The sequence below is a fragment of the Lutjanus erythropterus genome, chromosome 15 (genome assembly GCF_056507025.1).
Source record: "Lutjanus erythropterus isolate fLutEry1 chromosome 15, fLutEry1.hap2, whole genome shotgun sequence".
NCBI classification, from domain to species: domain Eukaryota; kingdom Metazoa; phylum Chordata; class Actinopteri; order Lutjaniformes; family Lutjanidae; genus Lutjanus; species Lutjanus erythropterus.
In genome coordinates, this window is record NC_139331.1 from 25,680,322 (window position 1) to 25,707,320 (window position 26,999).

Sequence of the window (26,999 nt, forward strand, 5' to 3'; positions counted from 1 at the left end):
TGAGCCTAAACGAGCCTGTCAGGTAAGAAAACAACTTGAGTACGGAGGGGGAAAAATGTGAGCGGTGTGAGAATTTGAAGCATTCAGAGACACCTACGTTAAGCTACGCTCGGGGTAATAATTAGCCATAGCATTGCCAAAAGTTCAATCTCATCAATCTATTATAATGAGCACACATACACACAGTCTTCAATTAGAGATGTGTGCCACCACCCTCGTCCCTGACCCAGCTCCAAGTGGGAAACCAGTGATCATATAACATGTATTAATTCTGAGCGCTGGCAACAGATGTGCTAATTTGCCCGGCTCTCTCTATTCATAATAATGTGCCAGCTCCCTCCTCAAAATATGTGCTAATTTGCAAGGGCTCATTGTGGATGTGCTAAACTACCGGCTGACATTTTGTGTGCTAATTTGTCAAGCAGGGAGCCCTTTTGGTACTAATTGTGCCAAACTGTGAGTACACTTCCACGGGCCTTGAATTGCTCGAGTCCCAAGTGACTTCTGTCTGCTCGCAGTTTCCAACCTCTCCACTGCTCTCGAACTGTGAATGCATCTGAAAAGAAATACTAACTGTGAAAATAAGATGTATAAGTGCTCACGCTCGCCTGCACACACACACACACATACACAGACATACACTAGCTGCACACGTACACATTTCACAGGAATATGGGCCCGCTCTTGAGATTAGACGAGCTCCTTAAAGAAGCATAAGAACGCAGCTCGAGTCAAATGCTGTGGTGGCTCTGTAGTATCATCAAACACACGCACGCATGCACGCTATACAGAAAAAACAGCCTGTTCCTGAGATTAAAAAAGCTACTTACAGAAACATGAGGTCACAAGTTGACTGTGAAGATGCGTTAAAATGAACTGTTTTGCTGAAATGCTTCATATTATCATCTGTCAATTTAAAGGGATGTTCTTGAGCAGGGTTACAAATTTTGAGCTTTCTCTTTAACCGACGTTAACAAATAATTAAATCATTAAAAATTAGTTAGATACAAAATGCACATCTTTCCTCTCTTTAAGTTTTATTTGAACTACTCGAGTGGCACATTAGTTACATGAAATATTCATTTATGGAGCATAAACAATTTAAACGAACAGAATAATAAAGCAAAATGGCTTTCGCTGTCTTTATTCATCAAATGGCTCTGCCGAATAAAATAATGTCAAATGAGGCTCATTTCCTGCCATTTCTAGATTAATAAGGTAGACCAGTGATGAACCAAGTAAATGATGAATCATTAACATCCCTATTCTTGAGTTTCACAATAAAGAGATTTCAGAGAGAGTTTCCTTACCTGAAAATCATCAATTAACGTTTTACAACAAACTCAGTGTCGTGTGCTGTGTCTTTTTTTTCCTCCTGACATTTGAACTGCGAGCTCAGGTTTATTTGCGTCGACCCAGCTAATGGAAATTCACAGATTTATTTGTTGTGACATTAACTAACTTTAGCCAAGTTTCCATCCATTAATTGATTATTTAATTTGTTTGGTCTATAAAATGTCGATCAGTATTTCCCAAAGCCTAAGCTGACGTCCTCAAATGTATATTTCTTAATGTATTATTGTAATATTCAGTTTACAGTCGAAATAAAAAAAATATTTATATTTAAGCTGTAAACTGAAGCTGGAATTAGAGAATTTTGACTTTTTTTCTTTAACAATAACTCAGACTGATTAATCGATTATCAGATTGTTTGCCGATTAATTTAAAAATCGTTTAATCATTGCAGCTGTGACATATATCACAATCTATTGAATCCCCTGTTATCACCATACGTAAATCGCATCAGGAGATTCTTGCCAATACTCAAACCTAACAACAAGATGACATCATGAAAAAAACTCCAGTCAAACTTCAACGTGTAGAAAATGTGACTGAAATATGGCAGTTTATGTTTGTTTGACGTACGTGTCTTAAAATTAAAAAACATTGTGGAATGATCATGAAAAATTAGCACAATTAGCACAAATAATCATGTAATAATTGTGACAGGTCCACTTATGCACCAATGTTTTCTATTCATTGTTTTATTGTTGGCTGCAAAAATGAAAAAAAATCAATTCCACCGTTGCTTTTTTTGCCAGTTATTTTTTTAAATGACTGATTAATTGTTTGGTCTGTAAAATATCAGAAAATGGTGAAAAAACATCCATCTAAACCAAAAGATATCAGTTGTTATCACACAAAACAAAGAAATGTAGTAAAACATTACAAATGAGAGGCAAAAATGATTTAAACTAGTTAATTTTCTGTTGCTCGCATCATCAATTCATGCTTTAATTCTTTTCTGTGGCCAAGCACAGGTCACACTGTGCAGTAAACAGTCATTACTTTTTCAAAAATGTTTTCAAAATTAATCACACATGCTTTTTTCCCTCAGTCTGCGGAGAAGGAGAGTAAAATAAATACTGTATCACACTGTCATCCTTACTGTGGAGGTAAAACATTCAGCACAGATCACATCTACTTTATGTTCCTAGTATTTTCCAGGCAGAGAGTCACAACAACATAAAGAAAACTGTGAGCTCTTTCTTGTGAAGAGTAAAAATGTTTTGTAAAGCGTCTGATGCTCACAAATCAACAGAAGCACACAAAGCGAAGACGGCAGCTGTAAAATAACATGCAGGAAGGTGGCAACGCGTTTTCTGAGCTCTTCCTCGGGCATCACTCAGCGCCGCCTGAGGAAGACCCGGCGAGCTTCAGTAAATATTTTCACTCCTTGCGAGCAAAGGGTTTTAAATTGTCTTTATGTCGTCCCTCTGTGGGACACTTTGAGATCTTTCTCCCCACCGTGTCTGACAGACGCCGAAGCTCAGTTAAGAGTCTGGTAGATTTTTGAATCCATCCTTATCCCACCTGTCCAAATATTCCGGGGGATAACATGAAATGGACTGCACGTTACCATGGAAACAAGATTTATACAAATGAATTCTGTAAACAGGGGGGCAAACAAGATTATTAGCATATAAATGCCACCGTTATCACGCTTGCCACAATAGCACACAGTTAATGTACTCAATAGATGCAGCATTAAAGTTCTCGTCATCAACATTTATTGGTTTTAATTGACCTTTTCTACATTTTATTGTTTTTTCTTGTTGCTCTGTCCTTTGTGATAGACTTGTCTGCTATGATTTGTTGTTAATAGGGTTGCAAATTTTGTGCATGTTCATTAACTGATGGTTGAAAATGCTGACAATTATAAATAATTAATAAGATAAAAACTCACACTGTTTGTTGTAAGTTTTCTTCGTTCTTTTTTCATTTTACGTTGAAGTTTCGCTATTCAACAAATGCCTCCGACTGACAAAACTATGTCAAATGAGGTGCAATTACTGCACTACTATTGATTAATTATTGATTAATTAGTTTAAGCAGATCAATTCTTAATGACAAGTTTAATTGTCGTTTATCATTCTTGGCAGACATGTATGCTACCGATTTGTTTTTAGAGCCAGTCTGATATATCGGTTTATTTACCTGATACTGGCTAATCAAAGCTATATCAGTCTATATTAGTATTGGCTTATGTGTCGTCTTATATGTGCCTATATAAAATACTATTAAAAAAAAATAGAACATACTACAGATTGTTTTAGTTTTTGGTTTTATAGGCAGCATTTTAGGGATATTTGATTTAAAGTTTAATATGTATGTATATGTTTTTCTATTTGTGTTATTATTTCTAATTATTATAAATACCAGTTAAATTTTACTGTTTTGTATTGTTTTAAATTGACCTTTTCTACATGTATTGTTTTTTATTGTTGTTGTATATCCTTCTTACCAGACTTGTTTGTTATGCATTTGTTGATATTTGTCTTTTAAAAAAATATTTTTTACAATTTTTATAGCTTCATTGTTCTTACCAAACATGTTTGCTACTTATTTGTTTTATTTATTTATTTTTTCATAATTTTATTGTTGTTATTGATGTTGTTATATTATTATAATGTAAGGGATGTAATGATACCAAAAACTAAAGGTAAACTAAAGGTACAATAATACCACAATAAAAAGTCCACAATACAATATTTATGTGATATAAAAAAACAAAGACAGATTAATAAATGTCTTCAGATGTGTTCAGCATTTTTGTTTGTGTTGCTTTCTCTCTTTAACAAATAAAATAAAAGCAGCAGTCATCTCTTATGCATGTGCAAAAAATTAATGGAAAATGAAAGCTTGAAAAATAAATTAAAATAAATTAACCATCCAATATCACTGTAAATATCATCATAGTCACATCACTGAGACATGATTTTATTACAATATTGGAATATTCAATATATTATTACATCCCCACAACTACAACTATTTGTTTTATTGAAATTTTTATCATGTTATTGTTATTAGTGCTGTTGTTATCATGTATTTATGTCCTTTCATCCCAGATGAACGTGAACGCGGGTCACTGCTGTAATGGAACTTAATGCTCAGTCAATTTTCCTGAAAAAACAATGATGATAACAGACATCCACCATCACATTATTATGCAGGTGTGGCATGAAAACATCGTGTTTTAGGCAAAAATGTGATTGACGCACACATGCATTCTGGGAAAAACAGTTGTTTTCACACACTGTGGGTTTTTATGAGCCTGAGAGCTCTCACATGTCCTATCCGACATCCAAGCATCAACGTGAGTATTCCCAAAACTGCAGTCACAAGGTTAGAAGTTCAAGTAAATAATACAAATCCCAAAACTGCACTCGGGAGCTTTTTTCTGCCAACACAGAAAATATGTGATTTGGCTGTAACGTTGAGACCGGGGAGTGAGAGGGAGCGGTTATTGAACAGAATGCATCCTAATGCTTCATGCCTCACCCGTCGCTGCCATTTCTCTTTCTGTGCCCCATCTTTTTTTCTCCTTTATCAAACAGCCCCACACACACACATACACACACCGCCTTCCCTTCCCCGCTCCCCGCCCTGACTAGAGTACATCTCATGGTGGCCTCGGCAGGTGACAGATGGCGACCTCACAGCGCCGCTCACTGTAAACTGAGTTTTAATCAAGCCTAAGCACGTGTGAGAGATGCTAATTATCCACTGCAGGCTACGAGAGGCAGGAGTCCTGGAGACACTGTGACTATGCACAGGGTTGGGAGGGTTACTTTAAAAATGTATACTGACATAATTACTAATTAACTGTAAAAAAAATGTAGTCAGTAACCTAATCCAAGTATCACAATATTAAAGTAAGGCACCTTGATTACTTGCTGTTACTTTTGGATTACCAAATATTGCCTGTATAATGTGTTATGTTGGTTGTAGGTTATTGCTTTTTTATAACTATTCTTCCTTTGTTATGTGCGAATGAATGTTTAGATTAATAGCAATACTTATGCGCAATTTAAATGTGCTTTGTTAAGTAAGTAAACTGCCATAAATTTATTCTGGTCTGGGCCTTCTGTTTTTACCCACACACCGCAGTAGTGGTGCAAGTATCGACAGGTTAGCAAGCTAACTGGATTTCTACGTAACTGATGTCAGTGGTTGTTCTGTGTAGCTAACGTTAACGGGTGGTCTATGCTAATGTCAGAGGTTGTTACGCATAGTTAACCTTAGCAGTTGGTTGGTGTAGCTAACATTTACAGTTGGTCTGTGCAGCTAAAGTTAGCAGTTGATCTGACCTGTAAATCATTAGATCAATAGATCATTTAAATTAGATGTTGAGTTCTTGAATGATGACAGTATTTTCACAGATGAAGGCAGAACTATCACTGTACTGTGATGTTGTTTCCCTTTTCTGGTTTAGAGACAAAATAAAGTTGATATTTAGCGGCAGTAGTAGTAGTAGTATTGACAGGTTAGCTAGCTAACTGGATTTCTGTGCGGCTAAAGTTAACGGCTGGTCTGTGTAGCTAACGTATATGAGTAGTCTGCATAGCTAACATCAGCCATAGGTCTGGGTACCCAGCTTTAGCGGGTGGTATGCGTAGCTAACATTAGCGGTTGGTCTGATTAACTAATGTTAGGAGTTGGTCTGTGTAGCTAAAGTTAGCAGCTGGTCTGACCTATAGATGTTTTTTAATTAGATGTGGCATTCTTGGATGATGACAGTATTTTCAGAGTTGAAGGCGGGACTGTCACTGTACTGTGATGTTGTTCCTCTTTTCTGAATTAAGGACAAAACAATGTTGAAATTTCCATCCAGTGAAGCGTTTTTTTCACTAGAGGACATGATTGATTGACTGTAAGATTAGCTGTTTTCACTCAGACCAGAGTGATGTTGTGAGACTCCTTAAGTGCTGTCATGTATGCGATTGCCCGTGGTAGTCTATCATTCTTTATTTCTAATTTGTAATTCTGCTAATAATCCCAGTTTTTAGTAAATGTAACTATTTTCTTTCTATAACTGTAATGGATTACAATGAACTTTTTTGCATCCTAATTAGGTCCCCAAGCACGCATAGTCCCCAAGCCTAACTATGCATGTGCATCTCTGGTTTTACAATCACTTTCCCCATTGTGATTAAAGACTGTCACGCCATTATTATCAATTTATGGCGTTGCAGCGGAGAAGTGCGAGACAGGATGGACTGGGTGTCTCGAGCGTCCCTGGATACTCCAGCCCCCGAGCTGTATCGCTCTCCAAAATAAATATAGATGAGACTAACAGTAATCTTAGAGTCTTAAAACTAACTCTCTGAAAGTTAAGCAGTGGGATTTCCAACTGTCTCTCAGCATGCTTGCCAAAAACTCTCACACTACTGTGCCATCTCCGAACATTTACATTTTAGACATGAAACCACCGCTTCTATCTGAGGAGAGAGCGATACAGCAGGATGAGCTTGAATTACGACGTCTCTAACATGCATTTCACATATATCACATGCGTCCGACCTTGGTGCAGAGCTAAAAAGAACTTCAATTTATAATGATGCAATTAGGTCACAGCAAATTATATGAGCCTCTATCGTCCTGTGTGCTCCCACCGCCGCTCTCATTTTAATTCTCACTGTTCTCCTGCTCATCAAAATGGCCCTGTATTACACTCTTCCCATTGTAATTCTGAACAAAATGGCTGTAAAATTAGACTTTCTTTCTTGTAGAAGGGCAGATGTTATCTCCAGTCAGAGCCAAAGGTCAAGAATTAATTCAGTAGGCGGCTCTTTAATGCTCACAGCTGGGTTTTTGAAGGGCGAAGGAGAGGGAGGGGGAGGGGAGAAAAAAAAAGACATTTTACAGGATTTCAATAATCTGATTATGATCATTTTTAATCTTCATAAATTTAGATACTTGCACAGAAGGTGATTATCATTTTTCGGACAGGTACTGAGCTGCAATGATTGCTTGATTAGTCGTTTGGTCGGTCAAAAGAAAATTAGTCAGTATCAGTTCACATTTTTCAAGCAAAAACGTTAACGTTAGCTGGAACTTCTTAGATGTGATGATTTGCAGCTTTTCTTTGTCATTTATGATAATAAATAAAGACGCTTGGGGTTTTGGAGAATTGGTTGGACAAAAGCAATTTGAATCTGTCACTTTGGGCTCTGGAAAACTGTGTTTTTTCACAATAAATTATTAATCATTTAATCATGAAAATAATCTGTAGATGAATCAAAAATTAACCTAATTCTTAGTTGCAAGTATAATTACTTGCAGTACATTGTGATTCTAAAATAAAATCACAATATTTTGGGGAATTCTGTAATGAGGATGTTCTTGAAGATATGACAAAATACTGAAATATTTTTTGTTTAAAACTCACAATAGCTCTCCTCTCTGGATTTTTCCTCCTCAACTGCTTTTGCTTGAGGTAGTAAAATTTGTTTCGTGCGCCAATTCCTTTTGTTGCTACAGTACTTTTTTTTTCTTTTTCATATTACTGTGGTTATGCATCTGATCTTCTGTAACCAAACCACTTGCACACTGCTGATGTTGCTTCCCTTTTTGGATATAACTTTTTTTGGCATAGAAATATGTTATAAAAATAGATTGTAAACAATACAATATGGCATGCCCCTTACTATTTGATGTATTGTCTTTGTTTTCCCAGTGAAAATGTAGACTGCATTTTCTTGTCTTACATTACGCATCACTTCGGCAATAAAACACTTGACAAAATTTTTTTTAAGAAAACTGTCATGGTATAATAAACAAACCACCATATGCATAAAATCTGACTTCAAAAAGTTACACAGTAATGTAATGATATGTAACAACACTGCTATCTAGTGGCTGGGGGTTTAAACATAAAATTAACCACTGCCATGAATCTTTGCATGCATCACGATATCATGATATCATGATGCAGTGTTTACAAACTCAACAAAAAAGCAACAACAAAATAAAACTCACCATCAACCAAATCATTAGTCTTTCGACTATTCCAACAATCAGCAACTCTGGTTTGGTCAAAATAAATCCTCAACTCATCAAGTCAGATGTGAAAATATTCTGGCTCTACAAGCTGCTTTCATCTCACTCGTCCTCTGGCACAGTGGGTGTTTACAAGGTGTCGCAGATATAACTACTGCATAGTCAGGTAGCTTGATGCTAACATACATTGTAAATTCCCATTAACATGCTAACAGAAATTAGCATCGCAGTCACAGTAGTACTATCCTAACAAAACAATAGATTTTACTTTGCATTCTTAACATAAAACATCTGTGCTCACTGAGCAGCAGATCATTAAATTAGCAAAATAAAAGGACAGAAATCACCCCCCAAAAACTAATGACAATGGATTTAGCCGATATTTTAGTCCAAACCTAGTTTCCAGTGCATTACGATTAGAGTTCTTTCACTTCAGTAGATCAATACGGTTGCTACATTGCCTCATCAAAGCCGTTTCTGTCATGAAAAGAGCATGGAGACTATGGAGGAAACGATATAAGGGCTGCTTTTAAGCCTTGAGACAAAGGGATATTGTGCACAAAGGCCTGCCCCATGTCCCATATATGTTAAGACACATTATAAAGCAAGTCATGCTGATAAAAGCAGTTCACCGTTCTCTTCTTCCAGGATTGAGGAAGTTCAATGAAACTTAAAAGGTATTCTTCCCATTGAAACTCAAAGGTGCGATAAGAAATAAAGGTTTGGAATGTGCATGTCATATTGGTGCCTTTGTGTGCAAGGACACTGAGACCAGGGGAACAGGGAGAGTAAGGCCTGATGATAGTGCGAGAGAACAAAGTGGAGGGGAAGGACCGGGAGACAAGCTGAGAGCCAAAGGGAGACAAAGACGACACGGAGACAAGGGCGACGAAGGACAAAAGAGGAAAAAAATGGAGAAAGGAGGGGGAAAAAAAGAGAAGAGAAAATAGACATAAAACTCTTACTTTTCTGGATTCTGGATATCGATTTGATGCTGAAAGTGCAGCTCCATGTCACAGGCTGTCAAGATGCGCTTAGAAAACAACAGGTGATGGCCGAGACGTCTAAAGTTAGAGTACGCTGGGGGACAAACGCAGGCGGCAGATGGGTGTGCTGTCCAAGTGTGGACATTTCATTTAGCTGTGAAGGGGACAATGAACTGAAACATTTCTCAAGAGCAGCTTCTGAAGGAGACACCAAAAGTGCCGCCAAAAGTACTGTTGTATTAATGTGTATAGAGGAAATCCTTATTACTATATATATATATATATATATATATACATATACATTTATACTGGATGATTGATAAGGGTCGTTACAGCATGTTCAAATGTTTTCTTGATTAATTGATTAATTAATTCTGTCACAATCTTGTCATTTGAAAAATAGGTCGAATTATGTGGAGCACAGGGACAATTATTTTCATTATCTATAAATCTGTCGATCATTTTCTTGATTAATCAATTGTGGATGCGAATTAATTATGGTTGATAACTGTAACTAACTGTTCATAACCATAGTAAGTGTCAAGGACCATTAATGACTCTCAGTGATATTAATAACTGTTAACAACTATGATGGATGTCAATGACTGTTAATGGCTACCAATGACTGTCAACGACTGTCAATGATGTTAATAACTGTTAATAACTAGTAATGACTGTCAGATTGACTGGTAATTAATAAGATACAAAACATACATTTTATTGTCAGGTTTTCATCATTTTCTATTTATTTTGTATCTATTTATTCTAAAACTAACAATACCTACTGATAACACAAGTATAGGATAATCATCTCTCATTTTTTTTTGTAAAAACGTTATCCCTTTACGTCATCTCGGTCAGATTTTCACAAAAATATGATTTAATCAGGCATGAAACAGCTATACCCTACAGACCCCTGTCTCACTTCCTTACTAGCTTTCTATTTTTCAACAAATTCCTTAAATATTGTGATCACCGCTTCTAAACAGAAGCTAAATAAGAATTATGGTTTAAAAATATGTATTTTAAAAAAATAAAACGGCTGCTCACTACGACTATCCTCTGAAATTAAAAAATGTAACATTTTGTCAACTCTGACATGTACATTTAATAAAAAAATAAATCGCTAGTGGGTCGGTCCATTACAAGGTTTTATAGCGAGAGAGTTTGATCTTTTAAAATGTATTTTCCAGCATAATTCAAGACTATAAATCAAAACTCCCTAAAAATATACTTTTGAGTGATATAGTTGTTTACAATGTTATGCTGAGAGGGCCAACTATTTTATTCCAGAAAGACGGGATCTGGACCCCTCTGTCCCCCCTGTAATTTCCACCCTTGGTGCTGTCAGACAACCAAAAAGAGTAAAGTCTGGCTGAGGATGGAGGGAGGAAGGGAGGAGGGGTGCGGCATGAAAAAAAAAAAAAGGCTGAGCGAAGGAAACGAAGAGGGAGAAATGGAGAATAAAAGAGGTCACTGGAGGCAGATAAAAGACACTCAATTAAACGACTGAATGGATGGCCCATTAGACCTGAACGGACACCTGCACCCCCCCCACATCTCCCACCTCTCCCTCAGCCACAGGGCAGCAAAATGTCAGCTCCCGCTTTGGGTTCATCAGCATCCCATCAGCCACTGCTGTACACAACGCAAGCTAGCTGATAATCAGAGCTACAGGTACAAGTCAATACGCTGCACTTTGCTGCAAAGGTGTGTCAATTTGTCTTCCTTGTTGTACAAACACACACAGGCAGTCACACAGTGGCAGAGGGAGAGGAGGGAATGAAAGGGAGTTGACTTTTACAGAGGGAAACAGCCAGAGGCGACCCGATAAAAAAAGAAATTACTGTATAATGAAGTTCCTCAACTATGCATGCTCATTTCTCCTCAATAAATAAGAAAAAGATCTTGAGGATGAATGTGAAAAGACAATAAAAGGTGAAACTGGTGGAAAATCAAGAGTTCTGACTGTTTATTCCACCATTTCTCGTATTCATTCCCACCCTGCTGGGGAGGAAATTCGCTGTCTTTTGTCATGTTTAGAAGCAGGCTGGGTGTGGGCACGTCTCATCGGTGGTAGCTGCGCAGGGGAAACGGAGGCGATTGGCTTCATTATGTCGCCTCAAAATCTTAGCAAGACGGGAAATCAATCCAAGTCTCTTCCAATCCGCCGTAATGCTTTGCGAGGGTGTGTGTGGATAAGGGTGGGATTGGTGGGTCATATCAAACAAACGGGGGAGGTGTGTCTGTTGGAGTGTGGGCGACAGACAACAGAGTCCTGACAGAGGCTACTGCAGCCAAACAATTCACTTAGTTTTGCATTCACGGCATGTTTCCCAAAATTAAGTAGGTCGTTTTAATACTTCAACCAAATTGTTTTTGCTCCCATTTTTCATGACCTCGTCTTCTGCGCTCACAAAATGTTTATTTCTCTTAAATTTTGTTCACAAATTTATTAAAATCTGTGTTAGGTGGATGAATTATTTTGGCAAAAGGAGAAGTGCTCGCTGACAGGTGTGGCTTATAGAGGCGCTGATTAAACAGCATGGTTATTGCCAGGTCTCAACAATAATTGCTTGCCTGGGGCAAGTAAAATACCATGTCGGGCAAGTAAATTTAGAAACTCACATGCCTGACCGGGCAAGTTGTAAAAAAAAGAATTGAACTACTAAATTATTTTGGGGTGTTCCTGTAGCTCAGGTGGCAGAGTATGCGCTCCACGTTCTGAGGCTATCGATCCAAAGCAGCCGCTGCCAGTTTGACTCCCACCTGTGGCCCTTTGCTGTCTATCGTCCCCTTTCTCTACCCCCTTTCCTGTCTGCTCTTCAGCTAATACTATCCAATAGAAAAGGCAAAAAGCCTCCAAAAAATATTCATAAAAAATAATTAACCTATTTTGATTATCAATTAATGGTTTAAGTTATTTTTTCATGCAAAAATGGCAGAAAATGCTTTTTTCGGCCTTTCAGATATGGAAGTTTCCTGCTTTTCTCTGTTTATTATCATATTAAACTGAGACACTGGTTGAAAAAAAAAACAAACAAAAGATTTAAAGACATCACCTTGGAAAGCCATTTTTCTATTCTCTGACACGCTGCAGCCGTAGATTAAACATGACAATTAACTTAACTATTGCTATTCCCAGGAGGGCAAAGTCATGACCTGCCCTAACCAACAATAGCAACAAGTACTAGCCAATTAGAGGCAGAGTAGGGTGGGTCATGACTTGATATCAGTAGCCCTGTGTTAAAAACCCACAGTTCAGTGACATAAATGTCTTTTTTCAAGATCAAACTCCAGTCCAAGGCACACCTGGGCAATATAGAGATGGAATTTAGTCCAATTTGTTTATTGATAAGGTTAAAAATTGTCAGAAAAAATATACGCACCTAATATTAGCTGCTACACAGGCTGGGTAGCATTAGCAGCAGCTGTTAACAGCAGCAGCAGCAGGTTAGCGTCCATGTAGCTGTACTAAATGTGGGTACATGTTGCTCCGGTCAAGGGGATATATGTCCATTTTTTCTGACAAAGCCTAAACACAACTTTATTTCCATTTTCTCCGTCACAGTCATGACAAACTGCACTGGTTTTACGAGCTGTCATCTGCAGCCCCCACTAGTGGTGGGTAGCTGTCTAACAGCTCAGAGGCAACAGTTAACTGATGTTGTATATAACAAAAATTGAATAGTTTAATCGAATAGTATTTATGGTGCTTGCTAGAAAGGACAATGTTTAATTGTACAGGCAGCTAATTGCTACTCACACTTAAATAAAGCATTTGTGCACAGAAGGAGTCAGATTTTTTACTTAAAAATGAGAGCAAAATCGTAAGTGTTGCGTTTCTAATTTTGTTGATTATACATAAGCTAATGCTGACAAAAATGAGGTGCTTTCATTCCTATGCATATTTATCCTCTCCTCTCACCTTTCCTTTCTGAAATGCCTTCAAAACAAGAGCGAGCTGCACACAAACACTTCAAAATCCCCTGAGCAGAAAGGAGAGGAAGGGCAGAAAAAAAAATGAGATTCAACATAGCGGGAGGAGACGTTTTGCATAGCCCTGGTGGATGGCGGACAATAGAGTGTCATGCTGATTCAAAGAACATGATTTTAAGTAAGCCTGCCTCAATACGTCCTCCCACAGAGCCCATTTCCCCCCGTGTCCTTGGTTCACACAGAGAAACGTTCATACATCCGACCGGCTGTGCTGTCAATGGGAGCCCGAACTCTTGCTTTCAGTCTTTCAGTCTTTCAGTCAGCCGCTCGCCCTCCTCTTATACTCCTTTATTCAGCTGGCTGGAGATGAAGGTGAATCACAACATCCTAACCTGATCGCTGCCTCACATCACAGCCGACGCAGGAGGGCTCTCGGCAATCGATTGACTCCTGAATCCTGCATAGTTTGGATGTCAGTGCTTTCGTTTATTGCTTATTATTAATTGCTTCACAGAATATGTTAAGACAGTCTTAAACATACATAGACCTAATGGCAACAAGGATGAAATTATGCACACATATTTACCACTGAGGCCTATAGCAACAAACACGTCCAACAACAGGCAATCAATATCTACCTATGTATTAAGCACAGAGCAAATCCACAGTAAACATTTACTCTGGCTCCCAATTAGCAGTCGCACCAGCTTCATTGACAAGCCATGTTTGTTTCCCTCCATTAAGCTATCGCTTAATACTTAATTACCACAGCTGAGCTCCCTATAAGTTAAAGGGCTTGCATGTTACTCCCACGTCTGACGCAAACAGTGGTGCGATATTGCCGCAAGTGCAGGGTCTATTTTTCACACCACTTAAAGCACAGAACTCATATTTCACACTGAGAGTTTGGAACACGTTCAGAAATTATAAGTGTGATAATGACTACATTAAAACCATATACAGGCCTACACAAGTTCCTCCAGCCTGTGGCTCTTTAAAGATATAGTTCAGAGTAGCAATAATAGATGCAAGTCTGCACGCCTCGAGTTTGGAGAAGCAGAGAGGAGCATCAGCACACAATCTAACCGATGAACTGTTGTGGTCAGGGTCAGCAACAAAACGTATTTTAGCCACTTAAGAAAAGGTCCACCTAAAAACTTGATATTAGTTTAAATGTACACTGTATTGAGAATATTTTCACTGCTTTACTTTGCCATCAGAAATGCCTTTTATGACAGGAAACCACTGTGGAAGCCAAATATCACTCTCTCTAGACCAACCAAACTCCATAGGAAAAAACTGTAATTTTACTCACAAAACACAGGCCTTTTTTTGATGTACAGCTGCCTTGATCTGTTAGTTTGCTTGTTATTGTGTGACTTTGATGCTTTAAAGGGGTGGTTTAGGATTCACTGAAGTCACACAATAACTCAAGCAAACTACCAAATCAGGTCAGCGGCAGATCTGCAACTCCTGTGTTCTGTGAGGTAAAATTACTGATTCTACCGATGGAGTTTGGTTGGTTTGGAGGAAGCGGTATTTTGGAAGCCAAGCAATGTAGTGCTAAGTGTTTGCTATAATTTGAATATTTTCATCACTTTATTTCACCATCAAGACAGTCTTTTCTGATTGGAAATCAGTACTCAATCAGAACTATCCTTTTAAAACATGAGCAAACTAACTGATCAAGGCAGCAATAGTCGAGCAGCTCCTGTGTAAAATTGCTGATTTCGCTTATGGAGTTACGGGGTTAGTTTGGAGAGAGCAATATTCGGCTTATATAACGGCGGTTTCCCAAGCGAAAGTGCTGTCTGACAGCAAAGTAAAGCAGTGAAAATATTCGAAATATAGCGTACACTTAAACTGATACTGATTTTTTCAGGTGGGCCTTTTTAAAGTGGCTTTAAGTACCTTTTGCTGCTGACCCTGTCCACAACAGTTCATTGCGTTGCTTCCATGCTGCTCCACTCTGCTTCGTCAAACTGGGGGCATGCGTCATTAAAACGCATTAATGCGTTAAAGGTCCAATCCCACACATCCTTCTTATAGCACACATTTGTTGTTTTTTTTTCATTTAGTTTACGTGTTTGCATTCTCACAGATGGAAACCTGTGATAGATAAACACACCACAGGAGAGGCCAGCCGGGACTTGGCACTGGTAGTTTGCTATGCTGCCAGTTTCTTTTCTTTTTTTCATTTTTCCTCTTAGCAAAACAAACATATTGATTTTTATTGATTCCCAACATTTTTTTTTTTTTTTACAGTTGACTGAACGTGGAGACAGTCAAAATACATGAGGCAATATAGATGAATTCATGAGATCGTAATAAAAATGCATTTTGGATTTAGCTTCCCCATGAGACCTACAAGAATATTTGTGCTTCCAATGTGTTCCTACTGTTTTTCTTCCCTGTAAAAGCTATTTCATGCATATCTGTATAGTCCCAGGCAAATTTTCAGCCCGCCAATACTGTACCGCTGACATTTATTCAGAGCTGCAGTGCACGACTCCTGGTCTCCTCCACTATATTTCCACAGCACACTCCACTGTCCTTTCTGTCTCTCTTCACAGAAGCCATCAGAAAACAGTAATAAAAAACCACAACTGAGAGTGGGCTGAGAGTGGACCGCTCAGAGGCAAACTAATCTATCTTTACTCTGTATCTGCTGGCCTCGACGCTTGCTGTTTTTCTTCTCGCTCACACTTTACACACACACACACGCACACCCTCCCCTTCCTCTCTATCTTTTCTCTTCGCTAACAAACACTCTTGTTTTTCTTACACCTCTCAGTGCTTTCAAATTTTCTCCCATCTCCCTTGGCGGGATTGTGAGAAGGACAGCTCCACATGTGTTAAAAGATGCAAAAAAATAAAAAAAAAATAAAAATAAAAAAAATTGATGCCATGATTCTTTGAGAGCGTTTTCAGCTCTGACCTTCAGCCAGACAACCAGGCAGCAAGACATGCTGCAGGGCTCTTCTCAAGGGACAGTTTCACAGAACAATTGCACATATAACCCCTAACCCCTCTCATACCCAGGGAAATCTTTGAGTGACAATGACAAAGACTGATAGGCTGTGAATAATGAATGCCAGTACAGAAGTCAAGACTTCAATGAGGAAGAAACAGAATATAGAGCTGATATGACTTTCAATATTTTAGGCTATACTGCTATATATGGTATAGACTCGATATACACATTTTCTCTAAAAGAAAATGGCATAAATTCTCAAATAGTGCAAATGTATGTAGACTATCATGCATTGCTGTAGATTAAACTACCCGACATTAACCTATATAAAGTAGTTAGGACAGGGCGATATGGACAGGTGCTTCACAAAATATTAACATGAGACTTCTGATAAATAATCATCAGTAGAGCTGCACAGATTAGTTGCTTAATTCAGTGTTTCTCAAACCTCTTACACCGTGTACCACTTCAGGAAATACTGAGCTCTCCAAGCACCACCATTATGACCTACATTAAAATACAAGAACGTAGGCCCACGCTACTCATATACGAACAGCTAAACACAAATTGGAGGTAAATCGAGTCGATTCTCCTCACTGATATGGTGTTAGCAGGCGCTGTGGAAACTTTACTGTCACTCCTTAAGAAGCCACAAGTACTCAGTCGACCTCATTTCCAACACAATGGCTCGAAATGTTCTCCTCCTGATCTGCTTATTTGCTTCGTAATGGTTCCAGTTTGGAGTCATGACTGCAGTGTTTTTGAGCCATCCATTTTACCTCCGCGTACAACCTTGCCATCAGTTTTTAACTACCACTAAGTAGGCCTGCGCAGTTAATCGCAATATTATCGAAATCGCAATACGGCCAGTTGCAGTATGCAAGAACCAGAAACAACTGAAACACTTTGATAAAGGGAGTAAGTAAAAGTGTGTGAGAAAACAGCATTATAATGAAGTACTATAGTAGCCTGAAAATCTTGTTCTCTAGATGAAAGAAAACATGTTTGATTGGTACAGACCCCAACAAATATCAAATTCATCACAATTTTAACAGTTTTTTCCAATAAAAATGAATATTGTGATGCAAAAACAATAATTTCCACTAATCGTATTGCATATGGAAATTGTAATTTCAGTCGAAAAATTGCAATTGACTTTTTTAACCATATCATACAGCCTCACCACTAATCATGGATGACATACGCACCACGCCACGCCAAGTGCTTTTTAAGTCAATTCATTTCATTTTAAAACATACTTCTGACATTCCTTCACATACCACTTGAGGGAGCTCGCATATAACAGTGGTTCGTGTACCACAGTTTGGGAGTCAAGGGATTAATTGATCAGTTGATCGAAAGAAAGTTAGCTGACAACTATTCAATCATAAAACCACTGCTGGTTCCAGCTTCTTAAATGTGAGGATTTGCTGCTTTTCTTTGTTATTTATGACAGTAAATGAAGAGTCTTTTGGTTTTGGACTGTTGGTTGGTCAAAAGAAGGAATTTGAAGACATCTGTGGTCTTCTACTGGGAATCGTGATGAACAATCTTCACAGTTTGTTTGATATTCTACAGACCATTAATCGACCATTAATCGATTACTCGTGAAAATAACTGGCAGATCAATAGACAATGAAAGTACAAGGTAGTTGAAGTCCTAATCACTAGTGATGGGAATATCAGGGATGTTAATGATTAATCAATTAATTGCCATTAAGAATTTAACCGATTAAAAATACTGGTACTAACCAATAATTAATCAATAGTCAAAAAATGGCAGTAATGGTACCTTATTTGAGGTTGTTTTTGTCAGGTAGAGCCATTTGTTGAAAAAATTTGCAACCCTAGTGTATATGACTGAAATGAATACCAAAAATCTAAGACGATTAGAGCTGCAATGATTAATCGATTATTAAATTAATTACCAACTATTTAATTAATTAAATGGTTCGATTTTTTTTTTTTTTTTTTTTTTACAAAAAAAAGGTTAATTCTTTGACTTAAGTAACTAATTACAAACACTTAAATAACTGTAATTAAATAGATTTTTAGGTACTTGGGTACTTTATGAGTAGATTTTCAAGTCTGTACTTTTACTCGTACTTATGCATTACAAGATGTAATCTACTTAGTTACTTTTAAAATCGTAGTTGAGTACTGAGTACAATTTGAATTAATATACAAACCTTTCATCTGCATTTTAGTAGCCAATCAGGTGATCTGATCACAAACAGGCCAATGAAAACAATTGGAATATGGATGGAAGACAGAACAAAATGCTGCAGCAGCACACATTTTGAGAAGAGATGTCAATATTAGTCATCAATCGATTAAATGCTGTTAAGAATTAACAGTATTCTTCTTATTGTACCAGTACTTTTACTTGAGTAATATTTTAGCAATGTAACTGCACTCGTGTACAGATTTTCAGTGCTCTTTCCATCTTTGCACACAATTAATTGATCAGTCAAGAAAATGATCAACATATTAATCGACAATCAAAACAAATGTTAGTTGCAACCCTGCTGCAAGTTCAGAAAGCTGCATCACTTTACTGTCATTCAGCCTTTAAAACCAGGAAAAGACAACACTTCAGACACATAATCTAAGATAATATCTAGCCTCATCTCATCATATCAATATAATAAGTATATACTGCCCAGCCCTCGAATACAGTGCTGAAATGTGTCCTATTTGAGTTTCAAATATGGACAATATGTCAGAGGAGGCTGGAACTTGTTGCCCTGCAAACAAGGTCAATCATCTAAAGCCTCCTTCATGTAAATAATCTTCTCGAATGAAGCTGGTAAATCTGAAAAAGAAAAAAAAAAAAAATCGTGACTAAACGCTGAGCACAACAAGGAAACTAATTTCATACCTCAGAGATATTTTCCATTTTAAAAATGTCAAGAAATCTGTCCCCCTGAATTAATCACCATTGAGCCTTTTGTAACTGAGGCATGACAGCAAGACCTTCAAAGACTCAGGAATGTAAACATGTTTAAAGAAATCCATCTAGATAGCTCCCTGCTTGAAGCCCATGTGTGGTGCTGCATGCTAATGTAAGACAGATCTCCTTTTTGTTCTTGAAACCCACGGTGGGTATTTTTAAACCATGGAAATCATTTGCCAGCAGAGAGGAGATAGTTTCATATTTCTATAAGCTATAGCGGGGCCAAGTGACACATGAATATTTTAAGCAGCTTTGTGCCTATTTAAATGTGTTTGCTGTGAACGCGCTGGCAGCGGGCCAGGGCACAGGGTGTTATCCGTAATTCCTGCAATCCCAAACTAAACTCCAGCACGCCGATAATTCGGGCTGGCGGAAAGCAAAAGCAAATAAAGTCAATTAACTACAAACTCCCCTTGAATTTGTTCTCTCTACCCTTGCTTGTTCTCGACAACCTTGTAATTTCGCCACCACAACACAGTCGAGGGGGATGAAAAGAGTGTTAAATATTAGAAATGCAATAAAGGACCTTTATCCTAGTGCAGCATTGTGGAAGCAGTTAGATAAACACAGCGTTCACCAAAGGGGTTTGTGTCTTTTGCCAGAGGACTGGAGGAAAAAAAAAAAAAAGACTTGATTTCCTTTCCAAAATGAAAAACAGTGTTGTGTTTTAGTCATAAATATTCCCAGACATGTCTGTACTGGGAAAATCTAAACATGAGCAGGAAACAAACAAACAAAATGAGCATCTCTGAGTCAACAATGCTTTCAGCAGCAGTTGACAGCCCAGGGACATACTGCGTCTGCCAATGCTGTTTGAAGATGGCGGTGATAATGTTATCACTCAACCTCACAGCCGCTGCAGACCAACTCTAGTCACAAGAATTAAAAAAAAACAAAAAAAACGTCTCCATTTCATCGTTGATCTGTCTTCTGTTTAACTTCTTCCTGAGGCGGACCATGAATTAGACACATGTCGGTAAGTAAAACTCGATTAGCTTTGATTGAACGGCAGATGTGATGACTCATTGTTTGTATGACTGAACATTTGTTATGGGGACAGCTAAATAAGATCATACACATATAGCACTATTCCAACGGGAGAATGTAAATGAGCTCCTTTAATTCTACCCTACCAGCGAGCTGACACATAATGATATATATATAAATAAAGACTTTAATGCAACTGTGATTTTCCACCTCACTGAATTCTAACAGCTCATCTATGACAAATGAGAAGTTGTACTTTGACAGTAGCTGCATTTTGCTGCTACTGTATTGAAACTATTTCAGTAAGAAGGTCAACTTTTTCTACAGTCTCTGCAGACAGTCCTGTCAGAGTATTAATATTTTAAAATTTAAGGAAAAATGTTAGCATGTTAGCCAACAACATGTCAGCTTGAAAATTCAACACTAATTCTGGGATGCACCGAGGGATTAATTTTTAAACCTGATTAAATCAGGATTTAACTTGAGATGTTGCACCAAACCTTTAAACTAGCTTATAGTTAAGAATGATTAAATTTAAACCTTATGTTAGATTGTAGATTAAATGTAATTCTGTTGAAAAAAAACTTTAAACTCCAGTTTAAACTGTGACCCAGGATTAACTTTAAATGTACCACTCAGGAAGTTTAACTTTCAAAATGGATACCTTTTTTAAAAAAATGGACTGAACAAATTAATTCTCTGCTGAGACATTATGGGCAGGCTAACTAGGCTAACCCACTTTTGGGTTCACTAGCAACTTTTTTTTTTTCTTTAGCTATCTAGCAAACAATATAATAATTTTTCTTTTTTTTTTTTTTTTAGCTATCTAGTAAACACTGAACATCTTGAAACTGTTTTAACTGTTTAGCTTGCAGACAATATAAACATTTTTAGCTGGCTAACAAACACTAATCTACCACACACTGCAACTTTTAAATCAGCAAACGTTTTTCTTTTTTAAGCTAGCAAGCAAAAATATAACTTTTTTCCCATTTGAGCTAGCGAACAAACACTGTAATTTTTTAAAAATCAAAAAGAAATTTAAAAAAAAATTTAGCAAACAATCTAACGATTCGTTAAGGAATACAGAGCTGCTGAAAGGTAATGGTTTTCCTCCCTCTTTTATACTTACTAGGTCCCAGCAGTTTTTCTTTATCGGGGTCAAAGTGAAGAAAAAAACCAAAGTGGCAGTTGGAAAAAAAAAAAGAAAAAAAAAAAGATTTCATTCTGGGTCTCAGAGACCCTTAGCAACATCATTCAGTGCTCCCAAAAGGCAGCTGGTTATAAAAAGAGAATCTTCTCTCAAGCGTATTTTATTAAACCTTGTAAGGGCTGCACCGGGTCCATTTCAGTCTCAAAGTAAATGAATTACCTGTAAGATTTATAAACGAGGAACACTGAACACAATAATTCAATCCTGTGTGGAAATTAGCTCAGCATATTTGCCTGCAGCTGGTGGCCAGAACACTCCTTAGTTTTTTTTTTTTCTCTGACACTTGTCGCTCTACATGGTGAGACCGATGCTGTGAATACAAAGGGCTGACTTTGCTTTGGTGTTACACTGTGTATATGTGTGTGTGTGTCTGTGTGTGCATGTGTGTGTGTGTGTGTATGTGTGTGTAAAGGTCTCAGCCTGACAGGAGAACAGTGGTTGTACAATATGAGCCGCCTGTCTGGGGCAGGATGGAACTTGGGGCAGGATGGGAACAGACAGACCCAGGGGAGCTGACCTCCTCATTTAGCCAGCCTCCTGCAGGAGCAGCTGGGATTATCTGCTGAGCAAGCACATCCTGCAGGACAGGAAACGCAAAGGAACAAGGACCAATGGGCCCTACTCTCTCTCAAGGCAATTTTGTACTTCTCTTCTCACACGCACTTACACACACTGACATACATTTTTCTTTTTTTGATGAAATCACCCCCACACACACAATTCTATCGTCGTCTATCTTTTCCCTTTTTGGAAACTCAGCTCCTTTACAAGCAAACACAGTCAGATATCATCTTTTCTAAAGAGAATGAATTACACTACACGAAATGGAGCCATGTTACAGCAGAAATATGCAAAGTGGATGCTCCCCGACTAATGCTGTACAAAGACCCCACAGACTGGAGCTTTTACAGAACGCTTGTGCTTTTTTGTTCAGCAACAAGCGCAGGCCGAGCCGCCGATGAGTGGGGTCGCTGTCCGTGGTCCTGAACGCTGCAGGAGCTTCAGTCAGTGGCTTGTTCAGGACCACGGACAGCGACCCCGGCTCTTTAGCCTTCTATCACTGCCACCAGAACTAAAATCAAAATCAAGGATGAACTTCCCCTCAGAGTTGAAGATCTCACTCACATGAATCACCCTTTATCTCACACGTTACGTCTATTGTGATACTGATGCCTTGCAGCTCATTACCAAATACCCCCAAAACAACAACAACAACTATAAATACACAACAATCAATTGTAATCAATTACCAGAATTCTCTCAAAGGCGTAGTCTAACAATACTTCACAAATATCCAAGGGCTGATCTAGAAAAGTATTCATGGGGTGGCAAGAGGGTGGCATGGAGACTTTAAAGGTAGAAACAGTGGGAGTCTGAGCTGTTCATTAACGCACCAGGAAGATACCAGGATAGCAGCAGAGGATAATAATGAGAAGGATTAGGAAATACAGGCAGAGGGTAGGGTCTCTGCAGATACATCCACTACAAAACACTTACAGTCAGTCATAAGTGACAAAAGGATTATGTTTACGAGATGATTAGTAAGAATTGAGAGAGAAATAGAATTGAGACATAAAAATATACGTATGAAGGACCTGGCTTACACAAAAGATAAATCAAAGTGCTGGGCTTAAACTTAGAAGTCCCTTGTGAAATACCTCAAGTCTCAAGTTGTTCCAAGGCAAATTATTCAAGTATGTGAATGCAGTACAACGTGAATGCATAGGGGAACAGGAGCAAGTGAATCATCGTCATTTGGAAAAGACTGCATAGATGTATGAGATCCTGATTTTTTTTTTTAATTATTATTATTATTCATACAGACCTTATACATTGTGTTTGTGGGCAAATGTTGCATACTATACTTTTAAGGGATGGCAAAACCTACATGCCAATTTAGTCATAAACAATCACATATGTCAATATTTGCTTGAAAAAGCCCCCAAATTAACATATTTTAACTCACAAATATTACATTTTTGTGGCACAGGAGAAAAGGCTTGAATAGAAATATTTAAAGGGTGACAATAAAAATCGACTTATTGTTTTATTTTCAAATCTTTCAGTAGTCTAACATTCTTGTCTTTTATCATTGCACATTAGCACTTAAAATGTGTCGCACCTGTAATTCAGAGTAAATTTCTGTCCAGCAAAGACTTTTCATGTAAATGTTTTTAACTACAACTGTCCAAAACTGAGGCGGCAGCTGGGGTTGCAAATTCTGTGAATTTTCCTTCACTGATAGTTGGACAATCAATAATTGATTAATTGCTAATAATTAGTAAGATACAAAATGTGCATCTTTTTCTCTGTTTAAGTCTTATTTAAACCAGCAGCACATAAGTGACATGAAAGATTAATTTATGGAGCTCAAACAATTTAAACAAACAGAAAAAACAACAAGGCTCTCGCTCTGAACAGCTGCTCCTGGCTGTCTGTCCTTATTCAACTCATAGCTCAAAATAATGTCAAATGAGGCGCGATTTCTGCCATTTATAGAACAACAAAGCAGATCAAAGCAAACTGTGATTAAAAGTGTGAGCTCTGGAGAAATGGTGCACAAAAAATACATTGTCGGCTAATAAATTTTCAGTTAAAGGTAGATGATTGAAAGGAATCATGTTTATGAGTCTATACATTAATTTTTAGGAAAATGATGCACATTGTGTCTTTAAATGAGAAATATGTAATGTAGTTTCTGTAATAAATCATAAAATGACCACAACATGCCATCAGAAAGAAAGGATAAATGTTGTTGAAATATTTGCTTCTCTGACAACAACGCTACAGCCGCAGTGTCAGAATAACTGTTTTAGTTTGCCTGTTTCACACTGATCAGAGTTCAAATTAATGCAGAATCTTTGTCAAATAAGCCTATTTATGATAGATAACAAATCATTAATAATATTTGAAAGGAAGTAGATGATAATGGTTAAATTGAGCGATATGCTATTGGAGTCTGACAGGCAGTAAGACAGACAGTCACTGAACTCAGACTCCAGAGTGTGTATTTTCAGATTACAGACTGTTGTCTCAGGCTGAGCCTTACACTGACAAACACTTGACAGTTACAAAGAGCTGATTGGCTTACAGTGTAACACTCGTCATCACTTGCTATCGTCAATTTACGATGTTGTGCATGTCTTGCGTTCCTGCAGTGTTCCTGCAGCCTGGCAAACATCTCACTTCAACCACAAATCTTTTTATTAAATAGGATTTCAGCCTATTTAATGTGAGCTACAGTCTATGGCTCCAACTGGCAATTTGGAGTAAAATACTCATTTTTGGATGCCCAAGTATTACATATTGCTCCTTTAAATCCTTAACGGGCATTGATGATTAATCAATAACATCCCTAGTGGCATCTTTTAGGGATGACAACTGCCCTCCCACGCGACCCCTCTCCGCCCCTGCACACATCTTATCAATTATCCCTCCACTCATTATGTGCCGACTTGGAAACTTTGGTGTCAAATACTATCATGCAGGGACTTTTCCGCCTCCACCCCCAAGGAGTACCACTGAGTAGACGCCCGGCGTCTGTCAGACAACGTGCGAGACGGGAAATCGCTCATCGGGGCTGAGGATGCAGCAGGAAGACAAGCACATCCCGTTGCCATAGCGGCGGCTCCTGCGGACGCGGCCTGACTCTTAAACAGGACCCTCAGGGGAATTGGGGGGGGGGGGTTGTAAGGATGTGTTGTCAACACTTGATGACATCCGCTGTCAGGAGGGGTGGAGGGGGGGCTCCCCTGTCACTCCAAGATGTACATTCAACAGAAAGCGGCAAAAAAAAAAAAAAAAAAAAAAAAAAACAGCCATCCTGAGACGGATCTAATTAAGCGGCGGATGAAACCACAAGAGGCTGTGATTTAGAGATTTTAGCGCAGGAATTCAGTTTTTAAAGTTATGTATCAGCACCAACGCTCTGTAGTGGCAACTGTTGAGGAAGTACTTTAATAATCAACTTTAATTATAGAATAATTCTGTATGGTTCTTGAAGAGAAGTGGCTAATCAATTTTTAGGCTACACTCCAGCATGAGAGGTGATTTTCTGACTCTTACACGTCGGTGGCTTCCAACGTGACTCAGCCAATGCCAATAACGGTATTAATAAGGGGGGAAAAATACACGGGAATCCTCGGGTTGGATCGCAGTTCAGAGGGATTAGGGATGAAAAGTAGTGCTCGGCGTTTATTGACTGGCCCCTTGTGACAGATCAGAGTGATTGATCCGCACTCCACTCAGAAGGTATAATGTTTACATGTAAACATCTACTGCAGAGGACGTGTTGAGGTGTCAGCAGTTTAAAAGGCTGTGATACAAGACTGTGCGAGGGGGTGATGGTTTTTCTTGAGTTCCATCAGCTGATCATATCCGTGAACTGTTGCTTTTACGGGTTAGCTACAGCTGATTTTCTCTCAAAGTTACTGTAACGCTGCTTTCAGGCTTCGTGGAGAGCAACATGCATCCTTCAAGGTGTAATGCACCCGCTACAAAGCCTCCAAAACAGTGTTATGAAGCATTACGAGGTTGTAAAGATGCAACTAAACTATTCACGAGCAAATATGGTTCTCTAGTCAGATTGTTTTACTGTTAATTACAAAACAAGGCGAGAGTGGAGCGAAACGTCTCCGTAAATCTGCTTTTGCATCCTTCCCGTGAATGTCACTCCACTGTGGGTGATCACACGGGCTTTTCGTGTGATTAGACGCCGTTACAGATCGGATCTCATCGTGTCATAAACAAACAGATTCCTCTTACCAAATCTTAAAACGTGTGGCATCCCGCGAGAGTAACCAAGAAACAGCAGCAGAAGCGGGATCAGCCTGAGGTTGGACCTGAAAACGAGACTGGTTATCATCAGATGATGGGAGGTAATCTTCATGTTGTTTTTAAAAAAATGCACAGTGGTTTTAATCCACCCGGTGCGCGGGTTCGATTCCCCCGTAATTCTTCTACGGTCGTTGGGCAAGGCAGGGTGACGGCGGCCCTGGATGCGCAAGATCACGGCATGGTCACTTGCGCTTTCCCTAAATCCATTAGCAGTCCCGGCATGATTCCTTTCCCCTTCCCCTTCTCCTCCTTCACTGCGCCAAGAAACAACAATCCTCCGGGTCGAGGGACGGCGGGACATCCATGTCGAAGGGTCCGGATCCAGTGAGGAGGGGGGAGCCCGAGCATGGGCTGTAGGTGAAGGTGCTGGAGAGGAGGGTTGGAGAGGGGCTAGAGAGCGCCAAGCAGAGGATACAGCAGCGATATGCAGCCCCCTATGAGGCGCTCTGGGTTGCTTGCGCTCCCATTATACTGCACTGCTGCACAGGCTCTGACGTCGAGCCAAGGTTAGTGTTGTGAACGCGCACCACAGAGACACAGAGACAGAGGGAGTGAGGGAGGAGAGAGATGGATGTACAGATAGAAAGAGATGAAAAGGAGGGAGGGATGGAGAGGGAGAGAGGGAGAGACGGATGGAGGAGAAGAGAGACGGAGAGGAAAAAAATGGGGAGGGAGGAGTGAGAAACTTTATTTCACCTTTATAAGCTCCAGATTCTCCGTTTCCTCCAAAACTTTCCCCCAGAGCTCGCATGCGTTTGGGGG

The 26,999-nt window shown here is 38.8% G+C and overlaps 1 protein-coding gene across 2 annotated transcripts in view; it reads right to left on the bottom strand.

Annotated features, from left to right (window-relative positions):
• The window catches only part of LOC146314506 (glutamate receptor ionotropic, kainate 2-like), a 114,309-nt gene extending 87,577 nt beyond the window's left edge, over window positions 1-26,732 (bottom strand). For both annotated transcript variants that reach the window (XM_084736883.1, XM_084736882.1), the window contains exon 1: window positions 26,166-26,732. In XM_084736883.1, the coding sequence (XP_084593009.1) occupies window positions 26,166-26,538 (373 nt within the window). In that variant the 5' untranslated portion in view covers window positions 26,539-26,732. The remainder of the gene's footprint in view (window positions 1-26,165) is intronic.
• Window positions 26,733-26,999: the final 267 nt, after the last annotated feature.